Raw genomic sequence first — 23,758 nt, 5'->3', positions numbered from 1 at the left:
TAATCTATTTTGACCTATCAACAATCACTTCCATTAGTTTTTGAATTTAAAATTTTTCTCCCCCTCCCTCCCTCCCTCCCTCCCTCCCTAAGATGGCATGCAATCTGATATAGGCTCTACATACACATTCCTATTAAACATATTTTCACATTAGTGATGTTTGTAAGTAAGAATTAGAACCAATGGGAGAAACCATAAGAAAGAGGGAGCAAAACAAAACAGAAGAAAAAAATAGCAAATAATATGCTTCCATCTGCATCCAGACTCCATAGTCCTTTCTCTGGATGGGGATAGCATTTTCCATCATGAGACCTTTGGAGATGTCTTAGATCCTTGCATGGCCGAGAAGGGCTGAGTCCATCAAAGTTGGTCATCTCACAACGTGGCTGTTACTGTGCACAATGTTCAAATATCCTTTTCTAGAGATTAATTGATGTTAAGGGGTAAAAGAGAACTGGGCTACTGGTATTTGGCATCTGGAGCAGGGAACATAGCCAGTGGGGCCAGAACCAGTGGCAGGAGGGAAGAGGTACAGCTGAGCCTTCAGAGTGCCTACCCCTAGTTCCCTGAGGCTCGTGTGAATGTGGAGACTGCCTGGCTCTGGGACATCCCACTCAACACACTTACTGGATGTGGTACCTGGCACATAGCAAGCATAGAGTCAACGAGCATTTATTAAGGGCCTACTATGTGCCGGGCATAGAAAGAGTGGCAAAGATTGTCCCTGCTTTTGCACAGCTCACAGCCTAATGAGGGAGACAAACAACTGAGCTAAAAACAGATCACATCAGAGACAGCCTCAAGAGGAAATCAGCTGCGTTAAGGGTGACGGGGAAAGGCTTCCTGTGGAAGGTGGGATTTTAGCTGGGACTTGAAGGAAGCCAGGAACCAAGGGGCAGAGCATTCCAGGCACAGGGGGCACAGCCAGAGAAAATGCCTGGAGAGGGGAGAGCCTTGTGGCAGGCATTCCCACCAGCAGCTGGTGCAATGTTCCAAGGATGAGGCGATGAGGTCTTCCACCAGGGTGGAGGTAACATCAGGGGAGAAGGGGACGACGAGGTGCTGAAGATAAAATCAATAGGGTTTGGCCACCGATCAGATGTGGGGAGTGAGAGAGAGGGAGGAGACCAGGATGACACTGACCTTGGGAGTCTGGACAACTGGGAAGAGGGTGGTGCCCTTGACAGAAATAGGGAAGTTAGGAGGAGTTGAGGGTTTGGGAGAGAGAGATAATGAGCTCAGTTGTGCATGTATTAAATCTGAGTTGTCTGTGGGACTGGGGGTCGAGAGATTAGGGCTGGATAAATAGATGTGAGAATCATCTTCATAGGCAGGCAGGCAGGCAATAAGCATTTATTTAGCACCTGCTATATCCTAGGCACTGTGCTAAATGCTGAGAATACAGATACAAGCAAGCAAAAAGAAAGACAGGCTTTGTCCTCAAGGAGCTTCCAATCTAATGGACGCGCTTGAGTCAGATGAGTGAGAATGTGGGGGTGATATTAGAGAAGATGGACACATGGAGGGCTTGGCCTTGGTAAGGAGGAAGGCCACATGTTCAAGTGGTACATGGATGACGGAGGTGGGGTGGGAGGGAGCCGAGATGAGGAGCAGGGAAGAGAGGGAGTCCTCCAGAATGAGCTCTGTGTTTTCCAGCAAAAGGAGGCAAAATGCTCAGCTGAGAGGGTGGTGGAAGAGGGAGCCAGAAGAGGTTTGAAGAGAGATAAGGAGTTTAGAAAAATAGTGGCTGAGGGGGTAGTGAATGGATTAGGGAGGTGGGGTGGCCTCACTCTTGTCTTCGGATGGCATATAAATTGTGCTTCATGAATTGTTAGAAAGCCATTGATCTCATCCATAAGCTTGGAGCCCAAGGATAATTCTACCCCAGTAAAAAGAATTTCTTTTAGGTGGGGACACCTTTTGATTGAGTCAAATAGACAAACCCCTTTTGTTTGCCCTGTGGCACATTTTGTATCAGTAATAAGGCAACTAGTGGGGTCAGGAAGACCAGGATTGAAATCCTGCCTCAGGACACTTATTAACTGCGAGACCCGGGCCAAGTCACTTAACCTCTCTATGCCTCCATTTTCTCAAGTTGAATGAGAGAGTGGCGCTCCTTAGCCTCTGAGCGCCCTTGCCCCTCCAGAGCTAGAATTCTACCTGAAGATATTCTAATCAAGTCTTTGACAGAATTTGATTCATTTTGTTTCAAGGGGAAAAAAAAGTACTTTAACCTCCAGAGGAAAAAGTAACCATCTTTCTGAGTTGTACTTGAGTTTGTAGGCCCAAAGGATCAAAATTATTTATTATAATAATTCCTGAACTAGAGCTGGTGTTTCTAAGGCCCTGTTTTCATAGTCTTTGGCCTCTAAACAACCCTGGGAGGAAACAGATAGGCAGGGCAGGTCCAGTTATCTCTGGCTTACAGAGGCCCAAGCCTAGACTTTGAGTGGCAGAGACTTGGCCAAGGCCCCAAGGTTAGGAAGTCTGGCAATTAGGAGGGTCCCAAGAACCTCTGGGCACTAATGGCCAATATAAATACTGAGTTCAGAAGGCCAAACCCTAGAGACCCCAGTGAAATCCAGACCCTCCCCCTCTTCTCCATGTCGGCCCCTTTCCATCCTTTATTTCTTCAAGGTTTGGCCAAACGATCCTTTCTACGGAAACCCGAATCTCTCCACCCCACGTTGTCAGTCTTCTTCATGTTTTCTTGTTCAGACACATCAACAGGGCAGCCTGGCTAATGCACGCTGGCTGTGTGACCTTGCATGAGGAATCCACCTCTCAGAGCTCCACTAAGTGGCCGAGGAGGTGCCAGCCTGCATTGGTGAAGGGAGTTTCCTCATCTGGGAATTCTCTACCCCGGCGAAATCACAGGGCCAGCCCTCATCCTCAATTCTAGCTATAGCTGTGGCTGTTTCTATCTGTTGTGACCTGGTGGAGATCCGGCAGAGAAGGTGGGGAAGGAGCCGTGAGATAAGTAGGAGGAGAATTGCAGAAAGCAGGGTGGGAAAAGTCAATGAACATTGATTAAGCACCTACCATGTGCCAGGCACTGGGCTAAGCATGTTTTACAAATAGCATCTCATTTAATTACTTTGAGAGGAGGAGCGACGGAGGTCCAGCACAACGGCTGCAGAAACACAGTTGAAGTGAAGTGAAGTGAATTGCACGGAGGGGCTCGGCAGGGAGGGGGCGGGGCGGGGCTGCGCTGCGGGCCCTTGGGCCCTTGGGGAGGGGGAAGGGCGCGGGCGGGCGTCGAGCTCCGGGAACAGCTGGGGGCGGGGCTGCGCCGGGCCCAGGGGGCGGGGCGGTGGAGCTGGGAAGAGCCCGCGTGGCTGGCGCGGGGCAGGGCGAGTGCGCGTGCGCGGCCAGTCAGCCCGCTGCGGGTCCCGGATGGGGAAGTGCGGGCGACCATAGAGAAGCAGCGGCGGCGGCGGCGGCGGCGGCGAGAGCGGCCCGGCCCTCCCTCGCTCCCTCCCTCGCTCGGCTCAGGTAGTAGCTGCAGCTGCGGTAGCGGCGCCTCCGGGGTGGGGGAGGGGCCGGGGAGGCGACTGCGGGGCAACGGGGACGGGCGCCGTCGGCAGCGCGGGTCCGGGGAGGGCCCCCCCCCGAGCATGTCGCGACAAGTGACACCATGTCGCGACAGGCGGGAGCCCGCGCGCCCGCTCATAAGGCGTCCTTTCCAGCCACGTCCCGAGAGAGTCATCTCGGGGGCCCATGTCGCGATAGCCCCGTTTCTCCTCCCTCCCCCCCCAAACTCTTGGGGTCTGTTAGGGATCTAAAGTGGAGCGGCCCCCGACCCTGGCGGGGGTTGTGGGAGGTGGGAGGAGTAGCAAGCGGGGGGGGGGCACTTGAGCGCCCCTCCCCCATACTGCGCCCCTTTCCTCGCCCCCCCCTTGGAAGGAGAGCTTCGCATCCCTGCCACTGTGTGGGAAGTGCCCCTCCCAGAGACTCTCTCCCATGTCCCACAGAGAGCCCCCCAGTCCCCCCCCCCACCCGCCCCCAGCTTGGGAGAGGGCCAAGCCCCAAGTCCCTCCCAGGGGGAGAGAGCTGCTCCATCCCCCACACTGAGCTCCTTTCTAAATCCCCCAAGTGAGGAGAGTGCCCTCCCACCCCCTTCTAAATCCCACAAAGAGAGTGTCCCTATCCCTGCCACTGGGCTCATTCCTAAACCGCCCAGGTGGGGTAAGTGCCCTGCCTCAGAGATCTCTCAAGTTCCACAAAAAGAAAAGCCCCCTTCATGCCCCCAAGACGGGAGAGAGCTTCCCCATCTGTGCCAGAGATCTCCGTAAATACCCAAAGTAGAGAAAGACCCCGCTTTAATGGAGGACCCCCCCTTTCCAAAGTTCTGAGCCCCTCGAAAGCCCCTCCCCATCTCCCCTCCATGTGGTGCAAGCATAGGGGTGTAGGACCCCGGTCCCCTTTGCCCTAGTTCCCCTCTGCCCGACCCGAAAGGAGCTAGTAGAACGGCCCTCTCATCCCATCCTCGGACCCAGCCCCCAGCCTACTTGCGGCTCTCTGGCCTCGTAGTGTGGGGGTGGGGAGTCATATCTTCTTATTAAATTCTAGAAGGGGGAAGGCCTCCATCACCAGAACTGCATTTTCTCCCCCCACTCCCTCCTCTCAAGGGGGAGCACCCTGAACCCCCATTCTGAGACAGACTGACTGCCCTTAAGAGGGAAGATCGGGGCAGTCTCTTAAGAGGAAGGAACTGCCGACTTCACTCCTTGTTTAGAGAAACCTCAGCCTTCCCTCCCAGGCTGGGGGAAGGAAACTGTTTCTTTCTCTTCTTTCTTTGTGGAAAGAAAGGGGAAACTGCCTTCTTTCCCTCCCACCATACTCTTGTTAAAAGAGGAGAGAGACCAATTCCCCAATTTCCTTTGGCTTTTCACTGAAAGGAGTCCTTGATTCGGAGTCAGGGGTGACCTTGGGCATATCACTTCTTTGGCCTCAGTTTCTTCTTCTGTAAAGTGAGGGGATTGGCCTAGATAATTGTTAAGGTCCCTTCAAGCTAAAGTCCAGGAACCTGTGATCCTTTGGATGGAGAAGGCTCAGATTTCTTTAAGCAGTCAAGAAAAAGAGATGTCCCTGATGGAAAGGGAGGCTTCGCTGGGCCATCTCCTTGTTGAGCAGAAAACCTCCTGCTCTCCCTTCTCCAGGGAAGATAGGTGTTCCCACAGGGAGGCAGAAACAAAGCTACCTCCCACCACATCCCTACAAAGTCCATTTGCATCCCTTGCACATCACTACCCTCCCATCTCTGCATTTTCATTCCTTTAGCCCCCTTTCTTCCTGGGATGGAGCAGCAAGAGGGAGATGGGCCCTCTTGCTTGGAGTTTTCTAGACTATTCCTTGTGGAGAGATTGGCCCTTGTGTTCCCAGCTCCCCGCCTTTGAAGTTTCCTTCCCAAAGCCGAAGAAAGACTCTTCTCCCAGTTCTGCTGCTGGGGGCCCAGCTTTGTTCTCCCAGTCGGGTTGTCGGAAGCTTTGGGAAATAAAATCCCTTTCTTGGAGGGGAGATGAAATGTGAATTTCAGAGGGCAGGTATGCTCTAGGCAGGGTTCGTTGTGGATAACTTTTCTTTTCAGGAAGACATGAACTGAATGAGGTTAGGCCTTTAGAAGACAAACATCCTAGGAATTAGTACTCTGTCTTGTCTTCAGTATTGATTTTTGTCCCTGTGCTACATGTCGTGATGTTTTGGGGGAGGATCTCAAGCACCGACCTGTTCATACTAAAAGATTTGCAGTAAAAGTGGATGACGTCTTTATTCTTGGTTTTCCAAGCTTTTAATAGGAACCGTCAAAAGGGCTGCTTGTGTATAAGTAGTCATTATTGGTTCATTCTCTTTTTTTTTAACTTCTTCCTTCTCAGTGTACATCCCTGATAGGAAAGATCCAGGATATTGGGGGCCTTGGAGTCTAGCCGCCACCGCCCCCCCACTGTCAGCAGGAAGTGAAGATCCATGTCCACTGAGGGGCATAGTGAACCCCAGAGCTCTCCTGACTGACCCAGAGGCCAGTGCTCTCGGCCCCATTCTAGAACACCTCCACATACAGAACATAACAAAGCAGACTGTCCTTTTCACCTAAAAAAGATGGGAAAGAGTCTTGGGGATCTTGGCAGGATCATTGTGAGGAAACCACCTTGGAAACCTTAACCCTGGAAGGCCCTAAATTTACACTGAACAGCTCTTTTCCTTCAAAGAATATTTTGTCAATTTTTTTTAAACTATAAGGCAAAGAAAATAGAGAAAGTAGGGTAGAATTTTTTGTTCCAAAGTAAAATTGTAATATCTACTTGTAATTATTTGCATTAAAATGCATTCACATAGATAGGATAAATTATAGTAAATTTATAAAAATTGCCTCTGTTGAGGCACCTGGTCGTTCTAGGATTTACTATAAAATTTCTGTGAATATAATCTCTCCTTCCAGGGAGGATCCCCTGGTGTGGATGCTTCCTTTGGGTTTGCAGTGCTGACCACCCTTCAGAGAGTGGCTTGGGGCATTCAGGCACTTCTGCCTCTGGTAAATTTAAAATGCACTCAGTTTTTTGGGAAGGAATCCATCATTAGCTCGGGGTTTGGACTGCTGACCGTGGAAGGGGTAGAAGAGGAGAGGAGGTGGAAAGCAGTTTATTGGTGGCTGGACAGAAGAAGTTGTTCTTCTAAAGAAGTTTACTACTAGTTGTAGTAATTTATGAATTTTCCCCTAGATCCAGCTTCTTAACTTGGGGTCTGTGAACTTGGTCTTTTAAAAAATATTTCAGTTGAATTGATTTCCTTCATAATCCTATATATTCGATTTTGTGCATTTAAAAACATTCTGAGTTGTCCATAACATCAAGAGTTTATGAACCCTGCTCCAGATGTTTTCAGATAACAAGTTAACTTAAACAAGTTTATTATGAGTCAGGAGTTAGGATCACAGGTGAAATTCTGTTTCCCAGGTTTACCTCATCTCTTGCTTTGGACGGGACAGCCAGGCTCACCCAGTCTGCAGGCACATATTACTAGGCCTAACCCTCTCTTTGTTCTTCAGGCACAGTGCGCTGCCTCGGGGAACTCCCGTTCTAACTGAACACTTTCTAGTGTTTCCACCTGTATTATCAAGTGCTCTAGACCAGCTTTGCCTAAGATTGGGGCCCCCAGCGAACTGAAGTGGAATGGAAGGACAGTTAATAAGTTTGCTGATCGTTCTTCATTGTTGTCTTTCAGCTTGCTCACTGTTACAGTAGCTATGCAAGGATATGAATTCTTGCCAGTGTTTTTTAAGGAACAAAGCAGCACACACTTGTAAAAATGGCTTGTGAGAGGCAACGTTCTTGGCTTGCTAGCTCATCAGATTTGTGTTCTCTGTAAAGCTAGATCTGTTTAAAAAAAAGGGTAAGAATTCCTGCCTTGCCAATATCACGAGGTCGTGATAATCTTTATACATCTTGGGCAAGGGTGAGCAAACTCCAGCGTGTTTTGTCAGTGGGCTGGATTTGGCCCCTGGGCTCACTCTCCAGTGGTGACCTCTGTTCCTACCTTTCCTTATTAAGCTCTCCTCCCCTGAAGTCCAAGGGAAGGACTCTGTCTTCTCAGAGGATGTGGTCTTGAAAGCTTTGGCAGGTGTATCCGAGATGGAAAGCCTTGGCCCTCAGCAGGGGTGCCTTATCCCCCCTAGTCTGGGGATGTTAGCATGTCAGACTCGAGGAGGAGGTGCAGAGTTTAGATAAAACATGGTTGGTCCTTGCCCTCATGGGGTTTACAGTCTGATAGACTGCACAAATACCCATCAAGGAGACTATATTTGTAAAAGCGCTTGGCACGGTGCCAGGTACATAGTGGGTACTTAATACATGCTTCTTCCTTTGCGGTAATACAGAAGTAATGCAAGATGAGGAACTTAAGAGAAGTGAGGTTGGAGGAGGAAAGGGGGCATTGAGAGAATATTGCTAAGATTGCAAATTGGTTTATGTACTTTATCCTACTTGAGCGTTTTCTCAACAACTCGTAGGCAGGCATCATAGGTATTCTTCCCATTTTACAGAGGAGAAACCTGGGGCTCAGGGAGGTTCTCGAGGGGTGTGGGGCCTGCAACCTGAGGCTTCTGACTCCAGGGCCAAGCTTCTGAGAAGCTGCTTCTCACCTCCCTCTTTTTTTTTTTCCCCCTTTGGCTAGGCAGTGGGGTTAAGTGACTTGTCCAGGGTCACACAGCTAATAAGTGTTATGTGTCTGAGGCAGGATTTGAACTCAGGTCCTCCTGAATCCAGGGCCGGTGCTCTATCTACTATGCCACCTAGCTGCCCCCTCACCTCCCTCTTGCCTGCAGCTGGAAGGAGAGTGCTTAGGGTGCAGGCTTCTCCAGAATCTTCTTTTCTGTTCTCAGTGGCTTGGTCAGAATAGGAGCTGAGTCCTCAGCAGAGGGTTCTCTCTGGCAACCAGAGCCTCCCGGGGTTTACCATTTGTTTAGTCATACAGCGAATGTTTATGAAGTGCCTGTTTGAGGTGCTGGGAGACCAAAGACCAGGACACATCCCCGTTCTCCTGGAGCTTTCTGAATGGCCAGGGGGAGAGCAAGGCAGCCAGCATATGTGGCTCTGTACAGTATTTGTTGTGTGATCCGGGAGAGCCACAGAAGAGAATGCTGTGCGAGGTCATTTCTGCTGGAAGTAGGCATGGCTGACTGGAAAAACTGGCCTTCGAATTGGGCTTTATGAAGGGATGGATGAAAAGGAAATAGGAAAAAGGGGACGGCCTCAAATCTCCTTGATCTCGTAGCACTCTGTGCTCCTCTTAAAGGTGCCAGGTTGTAAATGTGGACTGCACTTGTGGACCTGTCTCGTCACTGTCGTAACTCTTTGGGGGCTGGGGTGGGCAGCACGTCTTATTTATGTGGCTCCCATTTGTATAGGGTGTTGTTCTGCAGTCAGTGCATGTCCTTCTCCAGGGCATCTTGCAGAGGAGGAAACTGAGGCAAACAGGGTGAAGTGACTTGCCCAAGGTCACACAGCTAGGAAGTGCCTGAGGCCAGATTTGACCTCAGGAAGGTGACTTCCTGACTGCAGGCCCAGTGCTGTATCCACTGAGCCACCTAGCTGCACATGAAGTGTCCATACATAGGTATAAGATCATGGGGGGGGGGGTAAGAGGCACTATCAGCTGAGGGGGATGGGAAAGCTGCCTACAGAAGGCAACACCTGAGTGTCATTAACCTTTGAAGGAAAATAGTGATTCCTAGAGGCAGAGAGAGAGAGAGAGAAGGGGGGGGGGAGAACGCGAGAGCGCTCCAGCTCAAGTGTCCCGCCAGAGGCAGGAGATAGAGGGAGTAGGTTAGCAGCGGTGATGAGAACTGGATCTCGTCTGAGACTATGACTGTCAAAGTGGGGCAGCGGAAGAGCCTGAGGCTCCTGGGAGTTCTGATTTGGCCTTGGTTCCTAAGGTGGGATTCAAAGCCAAGCCATTCTGGCTCCCGGGCCAGGTCTTTGAGAGAGAGAGACTGTTTGGTTTTATTTGCACATCGAGGACCTGAGTGCCCAGCAGGATCCTAGTACGTTCTTCTGGAATTGCATTTCATAGAATTGTACACATAATAGACTAATAACAGAGGAACATACAAAAGGGGTTTCACAGGAACTGAAAAATATACAAGGGTGGCTCTGAAGCCACCAGTCATAGAGTTCATGTCAGCTGCCTCCATCCCATTAAGTAAATTCCACTTCACTGGATTTCCTTTTTCTCATTAATAAAATGGGGAGCTAGACTAAGTCATCTCTAAGGCCCCTCCCAGCCCTGACATCCCCTGTCCTAAGGCCCCTCCCAGCCCTGACATCCCCTGTTCTAAGGCCCCTCCCAGCCCGGACATCCCCTGTTCTCAGGCCCCTCCCAACTCTGACATCCCTTGTTCTCAGGCCCCCCCCCCTCCCAGCCCTGCCATCCCCTGTTCTCAGGCCCCTCCCAGCCCTGCCATCCCCTGTTCTAAGGCTTCTCCCAGCCCTGACATTCCCTGTTCTAAGGCCCCTCCCAGCCCTGACATCCCCTGTCCCAGCTCTGACATCCCCTGTTCTAAGGCCCCTCCCAGCCCTGACATCCCCTGTCCCAGCTCTGACATCCCCTGTTCTAAGGCCCCTCCCAGCCCTGACATCCCCTGTTCTAAAGGCCCCTCCCAGCCCTGACATCCCCTGTCCCAGCTCTGACATCCCCTGTTCTAAGGCCCCCCCCGCCCTGACATCCCCTGTTCTAAGGCCCCCCCCGCCCTGACATCCCCTGTTCTAAGGCCCCTCCCAGCCCTGACATCCCCTGTTCTAAGGCCCCCCTGCCCTGACATCCCCTGTTCTAAGGCTCCTCCCAGCTCCAGCTCCCACAGTCTATTGGGTAAACATCTCAAATTTTTACTTGGCTAATCACATTCCTTCCATTGGACAGACAGACATAGAAATTATTTTCTATAAGTAATTTTCTTGGCATTTTTATGTAATCGCCCAATCGCTGTGGTGGTAATAGCACTAGTCTTAGAGTCCCAAAAGCCCTGGGTTCAAGGCCAGGGTCCCACTTTAGCTTTGTGATGGCTGGGTAAATCATTTAAATTCATTGAGGTTCCATTCACTTTGTACAACGCAGCGGTTCCATTCCCATGCCTACATCCCAAGACTGTGGAGGAGAAAGCAGTAGGTAAGCCTTTTTAAGCACTTTATGAAGTTGACTTAACAAAGCATGTGTTTATCTACTGTCCTATTTAGAGCAGATGCCTTGTGGCTTCTGGGAGGAGTTTATTGATTGATTATGAATGGGAAGAGAACAGCAGAATAAAACCTCCAGTTAATTATAGGGGAATAGACAAAAGCGTGAAAATCCCTTAACTCATCTGGGTTTATGTTCCTAACTGTAAAATGTGGGGAGTTGGGCCAGGTGATCTTTTAAATTCAACTTTTCCGATTCTGAGACCCATTTCCCTGACGCCAAAGACCAAGGCAGGCTCATTTTGTTGGGGAGCCACACTGGCCTGTGGAGACTGTTAAGCTTCAAGCTCAAATGGGCGGTGACCAGGTGAAGCTGCTTGGGGCTGACATCGTAAAGGTTGAGTTTCAGGAGCCTTTGGGGAGGGAGGTGCAGTGAAACGACCAAAATGATGTTGGTGCTGTTTCAGGCACTGTCGAAACAAGAGATTTTTCTAGCATCGTTGGGTAATGAAGTGTGTTCCATTTCAGTCAATTTTCCAGGTAACTGAAACTGATCCCTTTATGTGCCCAAACTATTTTTATCTTACCTATTTTTAAAGGAAGATTTAAAAGAAGCCATTATACCCCTCCCAACCCCAGGCTTAATGTCAGAAGAGACCTTGGCAGGCATCACAGCTGGCCCACAGTGGAATGGGCTGTGAGGGAGGTGGTGGGCTCCTCCCCACGGCAGGACCGTGTGTCTGGACCATGGAAGGGATCCCTGGTTTGGCATGGCTCGGACTTCCTACCCTCTAATTTTCCCTTCCAATTTTGAGAGTCTGTGGTTGCACTGTTGAACAGGACCCTTTCTCAGGCACCATGGTGGTTAGCCTTAAGAACATCTAGTGAAATTTGTTTGGGAGACCCTCAGGGGCTTGTGACTTTTGATCTGGGAGCTTGGTGTCCCTGGCCGTAGCTATGCAGTCCACCTTAGCCACAGGGCTTTTTGGTTTTTTCTGCTCCTTCTGTCTTCTCCTGATATTCTTTCTTTGTCCTTGGGCCTGCCTGCAGCTGCCATCAAAGCCTCTAACCCTGAAGTCAATGATTAACCTGTTAGGATTGTTCATAATGTTTAGTAGTAATGACCAAAGCTGGGGAAGCAGAGTGTGCCCTGAGCTGCCCTGCAGAAGAAGGCTCCTGGCTACATTCCAGGTGCTTGGGGTTGCTGGAAGCCCGACCTGGATGAAAACAGTGTCTGACCATATAAGGGAGAAAGCTTAGATAGAGACAGGAAGGGGGTGATCAGAGGAAGCCACTTGGTAGGAACTGAGCAAGAAGAGCAGAGAGCGGGTGGAAGGATCCCCGATGTAGAGCTGGAGGGCCCTTAGCGAGCCTTTACAAAAAGGGACACAGAGGCCCAGAAAGAGGATGAGACCAGGTGGAAAGGAAGTGAGAATGGAGACAGGAGGCAAGCTGTGGGCCTCAGATTCCCAATCCACTGTCTGGGGCCCTGCAGAGTAAAGGGGGGAAATTCTAAAGTGGAGACCTGGCACTCCCTGGTGGTGTCCTAGGCACCCCCAGGGGCACTGCCTGAGGGAGAGCTGGGATGGCCCAGAACAAAACGACCACTGGTAAAAGAATTGTGGCATCCCCAAGGTGAAGAGGTGGCAGCAGATTCTTTTTTTTTTTTTAACAGTTTAAATTAAAATTTCTCTGACAGTTTGCTCTTCAGCTCGCTGTGTGATCTCAGTGACTGGCCTCCTAATTCTGTTCCTTGACGTTATCACATATGTGATGATAACATGACTTATCTGAGCAGTCGGAAACGGTGCCTAAGAAACGGAGCTAAAACCGATTTTCCAATTTCAGTTTTCTGAGACTTAAAATCTTTGTAATAATAGTAATAACGTTGAGGTTTGGGGTTGTGCTGCTTTCAGCTGGAAATGCTTTTGAGCAGGCTTTGAATGATGTGGGTGCTATCTGTGGCTTGAATAAATAATTAAATGCTTTGCCTAGATTTTGATGTGACATTTACAAAATTTCCAAGTTATAAAATAATTGCTTACGTTAGCATAATGCCTAGTGATCCTAAAGTACATTGTCATCTGATGCCCAGAATAACAGCTAGCATTTATATCAAGCTTTAAGGTTTGCAAAATGCTCTTGATCCTCACAAGACCCCTGTTAGGGAGGTGGGAATTGAGGCACAGAAGGCTTAAGTCAGCTGCCCCAGGGTCAGGCAGCTTGTGTGGGTCTAAGGCAGGACTTGAGGCTTTGTCCAGAAAGCCACAGATTTGCCTTACTCCATGATGGGTCCTGGGTAGTCCAGGTTTTACTGAACCAGGTCACTGGGGGTGGGTGTTGCCTTCCTAACACATGCCGGGAACTTCTGTGGCTGCCCTTCCAGAAGGCCTAGAGACCTGCTCTGTTGCTCTGGGGCACCTTGCTGTCGAGCTTGAAACATTTCATGGGAACCCTGACATCGCTGAGGCGGTTGTCCCATCTTGCCCTGTGACCAGCCTCTTGATCTTCTTCGATGACATTTCCTCCATGTGACTTTTATGCCACTTGTTAAGAGCTTGCTTATGCCCATTGTGCAGCTCCTGTTGCCCTTTGGGTATTAGCCTCATTTTTCCAGTAAGGACACTAAGTTGAGCATGGGCGGGTGGGGCTGGGGGGAAGGGATGGCTTGTCAGAGTTGCATGATCTAGTAAAAAGATTTCAGGACTCGGGAGTCCGGGGACCAAATATGGGCTCCACTGCCACAGCCTGTGTTCTTGAAATAGTTATTAGCCTCTGTGAGCCTCAGTTTCCTGACTTGTCAAATCAAGGTAGTAGGTAATCTCTGTATCCTTTCTGGCCCTGGATTCTGTGAACCCAAGCCTCAGCTTCCTCATGAGGCTTTTACGCAAGCTGCCCTTCCCTTCCAGCTCAGGATTTTCTGATTTTAGTTGGCGGGGCCAGGATTTGAACCAGGCATCCCGACTCCCAGCACCCGTCAAGAAGGAAAGGCCAGTCTGTTTGTTTCTTCTGATTGGGAGGCTGAGGAGTTAGCCACAGTGCTAAGAATGGCCTAGAGGAGGAGCTTACTAGGCACCTTTGAAGTCTGTCCAGATAGACACTTTGGGGGAGAGAGGCATGAACAGATAGGACTTAGGGGGCATTTTCAAAAAGTAACAAGTGGCCTCAAAGAAAGTCTTCTAGGGGGCTTCTCCTGTGTGGAGATTTGCCTGGGGTCACATGAGGTGGAGGGGAGGGCCACCCGAGAGGGACCCAGTTTGACATTTCTCTGCTGAGATGGATAAGCCTCTGCCTTAGCACCTGGCTCTTTTCACCTTAGTGGAAAGACCTTTCTTCGCTCCAAAAGGCTGGTTAACAGGTCAGAGGTGTTGGGATCTGTAGCTCCCTCTGCCCCCAAGATTTTCATGGTTCCTTTGAGTCTGGAGAAGTTCTCCCTAGCCAGCTGGGGCCATTCACTTCAAAGGGATCTGAACCTGAGAGGGATTAGACAGTTAGGGCTGTGGGAGAGGACACATTTTGGCTGCAGTGTTCTACTCAGAAAGACAGCAAACACTGTCCACAGTGTCGGTGTGACCAGTTTGGTGTTGGGGCCTGGCCTGGTCCGTGCCCTTTGTCGCGGCAAAGCCTGCCCCAGAACTAAGGCAGCAGATGCTTGTTCTGGCCCACGTCTGTGGAGTTAGGCTAAAGGACCATGCAGAGGAAGCCAGCTGGAGCTGAGCCGAGCCCCAGAAAGGGGCCTGGGACCATTTGGTCGGGTGCTGAATGACCAGGAGCCCTGTCCTTCCGCAGCAGTCTTGCTTGTAGCCCTCCAGGAGGAGGAAAGGGCAGGCACCCACTGCTTTCCAAGGCGGTCACTTGGACATACTCTGTTAGCACATTTTTCTTATATTTCACCTAAATTCACTTCTCTGTCACTAACTTCATGGCTCCAAGCTCCGTCCTCTGGGGCCAAGCAGAGCCAGGTGAATTAGTTAGGGTTCAGGGACACAGATAACTCTTCCCCTGGTGTCTCTGGGCCAAACCCTCCAGTTCCTTCCCTGGATCAGCCTCCAGGCATCCCCTCCCACACCAAGGCGAAGCTGCCTTCCTCTGGATTTGCTTCGGCTGACACCTTCCTGTAAGGGGGCACAATGGACTGTCGTAATTTAGCCAAGGGTCCCTTTGGCTTTTTTACAGTCCTTTTGTCTGGTCACCAAGTCAGTATTACCTTTTGACTCTTGTCTCTCTGAGATACCATCTGAGCCTCTAAATAGCACCCTTTTTCCCTCCCATTTCCTGGAATCATCCACAAAAGGAGCCAGGAGCAGAAAAGGCGAGGTTGTCCCCCCAGAGGAAGGGAAGGGCTGCTTTGTATCCTTGCCCTAGCCCAGTGCCTTGCCGTGGTGGGTGGTGGGTGCTCGGGTGCACTGGGCTGCTGGGGAGGGAGGGAAGGGAATGCTTGGGTCCAAAGCAACAGTTCTTTCCTTTCTAACCCCCTCTGTCATCCCTTAGGTTAGGCATCCACTCTCTGATCTCCCATAGTTTGAGTCCTTGCTGGTCCTCTGGGCTTGTTGGCCACAGCCACCTCTTTGTAGGGAAGGTCCTGAAGGGCTTCCCAGTAGAGTCAGGAGAGGGAAGATGAGGCACCAGAATGAAGGTAAGTGTGATCATTAGTCTAGAGCCAGAGCTGGAAGGGCCCAGCAGTCCCCTCGCTTTAGAAATAAAGAGTTTGAGGCCCAAGTGTGGCTTCTTGTGCAAAGATTACGCAGGTGATAAGTGGCAGATTAGAAAGGAAGAAGAAGCCGGATGGGAAGCTGGGTGCAACCTGGGACAGAAAGGATAGTAGGGTCCCTCTGCAGAGATGGCTGAAGCCCAGTACCCCTCTCAGCCTCCTCAGCCCCTCATGTACTTCATCCTGAGGGGCAGGGCCTCTATAAAACCTAGATTTTGTTGGAGGGATTGTGGACCCTTGACCTCTGCTGGGAGAGAAGGAGCTGCTTCTACCGCCCTCTATTTTTTTTTGCTGCAGGCATAGGGGAAGGAGTCACTGAGCCTGGATCACTGAAGGGGCCACTTAGGAGCCAAGTGGTTGGTTGCTTTATGGCCTTGAAGGTCTCATGCTTTCCGTTGCTAGCTACTCAGACCATTTCACAAGTTGTGGGGAAGGAGATCTAGGCAGACACTGTCCAGGAGACAAGAGGGTTCTCACTTGTGTCCCCTACATAAGGTTGTGGTGGGATGGCTGGAGAGGCTTGGTGTTGTCCCAGTCTGAATATGGCCTCAGTGTGAGTCCTCACTCTCCCATCCCAGGATCCCAGAGCTGCCTGCAGCACCAAAGCACCTGGTCACTGTCACTGCAGTGGGCGCTTTTCCTACTAGGATCCAGATACATTGATGTGGCATTCAGATCCCTCTTCCTTCCCAGTCTCCTTGACTTCCCGCCATCCCACTTCTTGATGCTTAAACACCACATGCTGTCTCCCAACTTCATGCATTTGTCCTACCTGTCACTTCTGCTTCACATACCATCTCCCTTTTCTCTTCTTCTTCTTTTTTTTTTTTAGGCAGTTGGGGTTAAGTGACTTGCCCAGGCTAGCAAGTGTCAAGTGTTTGGTCTGAGGCCAGATTTGAACTCAGGTCCTCCTGACTTCAGGGGTGGTGCTCTATCCACTGCACCACCTAGCAGCTCCTCCCTTTTCACTTCTACCTCCTAGGGTTCCTGGGCTTCCTTCAAGACGGCTCAAATCCCCACTTCTGTAGGAGGCCTTTCTTTCTTTTTTAAAATAGCATTTTATCTTTTCCAGTTACACATAAAGACAATTTTTAACATCCATTTTAAAAAATTTTAAATTCCAAATTTTCTCTCCCCTCCCCCTCCCTAAAAAGGTAAGAATTTGAAATAGATTATATATATGCATTTGTGAAACATTTCCATGTTAGTCATGTTGTGAAAGAAGAAACAGACCAAAAGGAGAAAACCATGAAAAAGATTTTTTAAAAATTGAAAATAGTATGCTTCGATCTGCATTTAGAATCTGTCAGCTCTCTCTCTGGAGGTGGATAGCATTTTCCATCATGAGCCCTTTGGGATTGTCTTGGATCATTGCATTGCTGAGGAGAGATAATCTCACGATGTTGTTACTGGGCCTCTTCCTCCTGCCCACCCTAGTGCCTTCTCAGAGATCGTCTTTCTTCTACTCAGTTTGTACCTCATTTTTACCTGTGCGTGTTGTCTCCTCCGTTAGAATGAGCGCTTCCTCACCGTTATTTTTTGTTACTGAGTCGTTCAGTTGTGTCTGACCCCATGGACCACAGCGCGCCAGGCCCTTCTTCCTCCGCTGTCTCTTGAAGTCTGTCCAAGTTCATGTTCATTGCTTCTGTGACACTATCCATCTCCTCCTCTGCCCTCCCCCTCTCCTTTTGCCTTCAATCCTTCCCAACATCAGGGTCTTTTCCAATGAGTCCTGTCTTCTCACTGTGTGGCCAGAGTACTTAAGCTTCAGCTTCAGTATTTGACCTTCTAGTGAATAGTCCGAATTAATTTCTTTAAATATTGGCCAATTTAATCCCCTTGCTATCCAAGGGACTCTAAAAGTCTTCTCCAGGACCTCATTTCAGGAGTGTTAATTCTGTGGTGCTCAGCTTTCCTTATAATCCAACTCTCACAGCCATACATTGCTACTGGAAAAACCATAGCTTTGACTATGTGGACCGTTCTGGGCAAGGTGATGTCTCTGCTTTTTAGTGTGCTGTCCAGATTTGCCATATCTTTTCTTCCAAGAAGCAAGCATCTTTTAGTTTCGTGGCTTCAGTTGCCTTCTGCAGCGATCTTTGAGCCCCAGAGTATGAAATCTGACACTGCTTCCATTTTTTCTCCCTCTATTCACCAGGAAGTGATGGGACCAGTTGCCAAGACCTTAGTTTTTTTGATGGTAAGTAAGCTTCAAGCCAGCTTTTACACTCTCAACAAAAGGGCTTCTTAATTCTTGTCCACTTTTTGCCTTCAGAGTGGTATCATCTGTACATATCTGAAATTGTTGACATTTCTCCCGACAACCTTAATTTCAGCTTTTGATTCATCCAGCCTGGCATTTTGCATGCTGTGATCTGCGTATAAGTGAAATAAATAAGGTGACAATACGCAGCCTTGTCACTCCTTTTCCAGTCTTAAACCAGTGAGCTGTTCCATGTTTGGTTCTAACTGTTGCTTCTTGGCCCCCATACAGGTTCCTCAAGAGACAAGTCAGATGATCTGGTCCCCCCCGGTCTCTGTGAGGACTTGCCACATTTTGTTGTGATTCACACAGTCTGAGGCTTAGTGCTGTCAACGAAGCAGAGGTGGACATTCTTCTGGAGCTCCCCCTCTTCCTCCATAGTCCAGCAGATGTTGGCAGTTACTTCTGTAGTTCCTCGGCCTCTTTGAAAATCGGCCTGCTCTTCTGGTAGTTCTTGGTTCATATATTGTTGAAGCTTAGCTTGCAAATCTTAAGCATGACCTTTGCTGGCATGTGAAATGAGGGCAATTGTTTGGTGATTTTAACATTCCTTGGCGTTGCCCTTCTTTAGGATTAGAACATAAACTGATCTTTTCCAATCCAGTGGCCACTGTTTTCCAAATTTGCTGGCATATTGAGTGCGGTATTTTTTATTTTTTTATTTTATTAATTTATTTTGATTTATCAACAATGACTTCCATATGCTTTTGAGTTTAAAATTTTTCTCCCCCTTCCTTCCCCTCCACCCTTCCCAAGACGGTGCACAATCTGATATGGGCTGTACATTTACATTCCCATTAAACATATTTTTACATGAGCGATGTTGTAAGTAAAAATTAAGAACAATAGGAGGAACCATCCGAAAGAGGAAACAAAACTCAGCAGAAGAGAAAAAAATAGCAATTCAACTTCCATCGTTCTGTCTTTGGATGTGGGCAGCATTTTCCATCACGGGGCCTCTGGAGGTGTCTTAGATCCTTGTATTGCTGGGAAGGGTTCGGTTTATCAATGTTAGTCGTCACACAACATGGCTGTTACTGTGTACAACGTTCTCTTGGTTCTGCTCTCTTCACTGAGTGCGGTATTTTAACAGCATCATCTTTTAGGGTTTTAAAGAGCTCAGCTGGAATTCCATCACCTGCACTAGCCCTGTTGTTAGCAGTGCTTCCTAAGGCCCACTGGACTTTCCTTTCCAGGCTGTCTGGCTCTAGATCAGTAACCACACCATTGTGGTTGCTAGGGATGTTAATAGCTTTCTGGTGTAGTTCTTCGATGTATTCTTCTTAATCTCTTGTACTTAATCATTTTTGTCTTTTATCATGCCCATTTTTTCAAGAAACGTTCCTTTGAAACCTCTAACTTTCTTGATCTCTTGTCTTTCCCATTCTGTTGTTTTCTTCTATTTCTTTGCATTGCTCATGTTAGAAAATCATATACCTCCTTGCTGTTTGGGAATTCTGCATGCAGCTGGGTATGCATATCTTTCCCTTTCCCTTTCGCTTTCCTTCTTTCCTCAGCTCTTTGCAAAGCCTCCTCAGACCACCATTTTACTTTCTTGCTCTTCTTTTTCTTTGGGATGTTTTTTGTTGCTCTCGCACAATGTGGCGCACTCCTGTCCATGGTTCTTCACACGCTCTGTCTATCCTTTGTATCCTCATATCTGTATCCCCAGCTCACAGTCAACACTTCATGCTTGTTGGCTGACCAGCTAGTCTAGTCCCAGCCTCAAACATGGATCCCCTTAAGAGCATCCCCACAAGTGGTCATCCATATTGAGCCATGCTTACAATTCTGGTTAAATCCTCTTTGATCATAATGAATATCTTCTTTTGTTTGTCATTATTTTGTACCAGTATTCAGGCTAGAGGAGCAATGCCTAGGGGAAGAAATGCAGGCTTTGGCATCAGAGGCCTACCCCGAAATCCTGCCTCTGACACTCCCTGTGTGGCCTTGGGCCAGTCCCTTCACTTTGGTGGGTGGACTTCAGTCTTCTCTGCAGAATAAGGGCCCCGCGGCCCCTTCTAGCTCAGCTCCATGAAGGGGACACCTTGACTCGCTTTCCGCTTTTGCATGGGTCTGCTTAGGGCAGTGTCTGGAAGGCCTGTCAGTCAAGCCCCTGTCCCCCCAGGCCAGGCCTCTGTTGTTGTTCATCTGGAGCCTGCTCTGTGTCAGACCCTGGGCTGAAGTGAAACAGCCAGCTTCCCTTTCCTCTGCCTCTCAGAGCACAGAGCCAGCAGGGGCGGGCTGCTTGGAGTGAGGGTTTTCCTCACCAGGGGAACCACAGACACGTACCGGGAGTTAGTGCCAGTGAGTCTCATCTCTTTTCTTTTTTTTTTTTTTTTTGGTGAGGCAGTGAGGATTAAGTGACTTGCCCAGGGTCACACAGCTAGTAGATGTCATGTGTCTGAGGCCAGATCTGAACTCAGGTGCTCCTGACTCGAAGGCTAGAGCTTATCCACTGTGCCACCTAGCTGCCCCTCTCATGTCTTCCACGGAACAGCCCTTCATGTAGTCAAAGGTGGTTTTCATAGAGTCAGAGAAAATGAGGAGTTAGAAAGGATCTCAGGCCACTCATCCATCAGAAGTACCTGGCATTCTCTGCTGCATCCAGAGGCAGTGTGGTAGAATAGTCAGGAGGACTGAGGGGCCAGTCCTGCTTCTGGACAGGTCACTTTTCCTCAAGGGCTGGAAGACTGCAGGTTGTATTGGTAGAGGGAGTTTCCTCATCTCCATTGATTGATGAGATCAGCTCAGCCAATAAGTAAATCAATTAAAAGTTGCTTTAAAATTTGAAACTCACTTCATACATCTCCTTTGAACTGGGGAGATAGGGACGAAGGCTCATGGCCAGTACACATCACAAGGAGGGTTTGCATCCAGGCCTCTTGCACTCTATGGTCCGGTCCCTCCCTGCCAAAGCCTCTCCTCTCCACCGTGACCAACCAGGGGGCCATCTGTCCCTTTGTTTGCAGCTGTCCAGCCAGGGGAGCCGTCCACCCCCTGCTCCTGTGGAGGCACTCATCTGGCGAGTACGTGTCTGCCGAAATCCAGCTGGAAATGGGCTCTTGGCCACTTGTGGTGACGCTCCGGTGTGGCCAAGCAGAGCAGGGCGAATCTCTCCCAGTCTTCTCTTCTCCAGTCTAAACTGCCCCCATTTCTTCAGCCAGCCTCATTTGGCGTGATCTCAGAGCCCTGCCCGTCCTGGTCACCCTTCTCTAGACACACACTCCAGCTCCTCAGCGGCCTTCCAGGAGGCCGAATGATGGAATGGTTGGTTAGAGGGTGGGATTGGGAGTTTGGGGTACCTGGAGTGAGATCCAGCCTCAGGCGCTTAGTAGCCAGGTGTCACTGGGCAGCCATTCATCGTTTCTGAGCCTCAGTTTGTTTGTCCCTAAAATGTTGTGAAAGGTGGTTGTGAGGGTCAAATGAGACATTTATGAAGTGATTTGTAAATCTTAAGGTGCTGTGTAAATGTGAATTTTTTCCAGAAGGTTCTGCCACTATGGAACATGACCCAAAGTCCCCAGATTCAGGTGGGACTATGTACCAGCCACTGTGTTAGGGCCAGATTTGTAGTCGGAGGTACAGAGTTCAGATTCTGGTGCCTATGCTTAATACGTGTCAGCCTGGCCAGGTGCCTTCATCTCTCCGCATTTCAGTCTCCTCCTTTCCAAGATGACAGCATTAGACAGAGTCCTGTGATTATACTCCTCCCTTCTGTGTTTGTTGGCCTTCATATTTAAATTGAGGGAAAAGGATATTTTGGATTGAGATCACACAACTGCCTAGCTTCATCCTGTAGCTAACACTGTGTTTATTTTCTTTGTCAGTAAATTCGAAGGGTTACTGTCCATGGTGGGAATTGATTATCTTCATTATGTAACTGTTTGGGTCTTTCTTACCTGTGTTTACCCCTTTTTTGGTGCATGTCAGGGTGAACCATCTGGATCGATAAACTGGAACCAGGCATCCTCAGCAGCCCTCATGCTGTCATCTGGCGTGGAGACGCAGCCACTGCCTCTCGATTCCCCCATGTCTGCGGGGGCCCAGGAGTTGTACACAGAACTTCCAGTAAGCATCTCCCCAGAGCTTTCTGCAGAATTCGAGCCAAGCGTTGTTCCAGATGCAAAACCTGAAGTCTCGAGTTCCTTGGTGCGGACTTTGCCTTTAGAACCCCAGAGAACTCATGTGGAAAATTGCTCTCAAGACGCTGACCCCATGGGTGATGGGGAAGAGGCAAGGTGTTGTGGCCTGGCTGCAGGCTGCACAGCCAGAGACCCTGTGGCTTCAGGAGTCCTTGTGAAAGAGAGGGCAGAGCAGGAGGGAAGAGCTCTCAGAGTCCCCCAGGAGGGATTGGCGGAAGGCCAGGGCGAACCTGCCCCAGCAGCTGCTGAAGGAGTGCGTGGCTTGTGCCAGGTAAGAAGAGATCGACCCACGAGAGTTCTGAATTCCGAACTCCGGGAGCGAGTGCATGAAAAGCAGTCATGAAGCACTTACTGTGTGCTCAGTGCTGGGGAATGAGGGGACCAGACTTCCTGGCTGGTCCCAGCTGCCGAGAGCTCATGTTCTAATGGGGAGGAGGGCTCAGCTGGAGGGCCGTAGCGAGGCTTGAGGGGTCCTGGGGGCCGTGCGCCAGCAGCAGATGGTCCGCAGAATCACAGGCATATTGCAAATGTCACCTGCTTCCCAGGGGGTGTTTTATTCTGGGGAATGTTATCACATGCCCGGTTTCACAGTTCATCCAATGGGCCATTCCTTTGTCAGGAGAAGCAGACGAAGGAGGGAGGAATCCTTCCATCCATGGCTGGGGCATTTTCAGGTTAGGATGTGATGGGCTTTTCTCAGTTTGGGGGTGGGACACCTCAGAAATGCCAGACTCGTGGCATCAGGGTAGTTTCCCATAACTGCTTTTGATATCTTTTTTTTTTAATTCTTGGTTATAAGGGAGAGAAAATGCTGTTGTTCACTCATTTTTAAGTCATGTCTGACTCTTCATGACCCAGTTTGGGGTTTTCTTGGCAGAGGTACTGGAGTGGTTTGCCATTTCCTTCTCTAGCTTATTTTATAGATGAGGAAACTGAGGCAAACAGGGTGAAGTGACTTGTCCAAGGTCACCTAGCTAGCAATTATCTGAGGCCAGATTGGAACTCAGGAAGACAAGTCTTCCTGACTCTAGGCATGGCACTCTATCTGCTGTGCCACCTATGTGCCCAGAAATGTTGTAGATGATACAAAAACAAACCCTATCAATAAAAATGTGTTTTTTTAAATTTGAAAACCACTTTCCTCACAACAGTTCTAGGAGGAAGGTGGTGTAATTAGTACAGAGCTAATAAGTGTTGGAGCTTACATCAAAAGGCAGAACTTTTTGATCTTCAGAGCCTTGGTTTCCCCAACTATAAAGTGGGGCTGTGGTAGCTACTTGTATCTTCTCCCTCCTTCCCAGGCCTGTTGTGACTCCGGCACTACAGAAATGGGATCTTGTAGGCTTAAAGTGCCCCTGGTCCCTAAATCTCCATCCCCAGGCTGTACTTGCTGTTAGGGTGGTGATTGGCATTGGCCTTGGGACCATCCGTTCCTCGGACTTTTAAGGGACTCTCTGAGTGTCCTTTCGGAAAGCACGGCCAAGACTTCCCCCACCTTTCCTTTCAGTGTAGCTGCTGTGTCCTGGTGTCTGGTAACATACGAGCAGCTCTGCCACGTGCAGAGGATCCAGAGATAAAAGGCAAGGCAGTGGTCCTCGCTCTCAGGGCATTTCTGTTCTGCAGAGGGCAGGGGCTTGGAAGGAATAATATGTATGCAGAGAAGTTGTTGTTTTAAATAAGGTTTATTGATATCTTTTTTTCTTACATCAGCATAGTTTTCCCTCCATTTGTCCTCCCAGAGAGCCATCCCACATAACAAAAAATGATTTTTTTAAAGACAAAAAGAAGGAAAATCAGACAACTGATCAAAAACGTGAAGATATGTACAATGTTCAGTATTTGTCTCCCGTCTCTACCAAGGGGAGTGGGTTGGGAAAATCTCATATTGATTAAATATTTTACACACACACACACACACACACACACACACACACGCAGAGGAGTGCGCATAAAGTAAAATGGAAGATGAGGT

The 23,758-nt window shown here is 49.3% G+C and overlaps 1 protein-coding gene across 1 annotated transcript in view; it reads left to right on the top strand.

Moving 5' to 3' along the window:
- The first annotated feature begins 3,355 nt into the window (after positions 1-3,355).
- The window catches only part of PRR14L (proline rich 14 like), a 62,239-nt gene continuing 41,836 nt past the window's right edge, over positions 3,356-23,758 (top strand). The window contains 2 exon segments of the mRNA XM_078154436.1: positions 3,356-3,495; positions 21,575-22,057. Of these exon segments, the coding sequence (XP_078010562.1) occupies positions 21,626-22,057 (432 nt within the window). The 5' untranslated portion in view covers positions 3,356-3,495; positions 21,575-21,625.

Source organism: Phascolarctos cinereus, unplaced genomic scaffold (assembly GCF_003287225.1).
Source record: "Phascolarctos cinereus isolate Bilbo 61053 unplaced genomic scaffold, phaCin_HiC Scaffold_4;HRSCAF=312, whole genome shotgun sequence".
NCBI classification, from domain to species: Eukaryota; Metazoa; Chordata; class Mammalia; order Diprotodontia; family Phascolarctidae; genus Phascolarctos; species Phascolarctos cinereus.
This window is presented reverse-complemented; position numbering and strand designations above follow the sequence as displayed.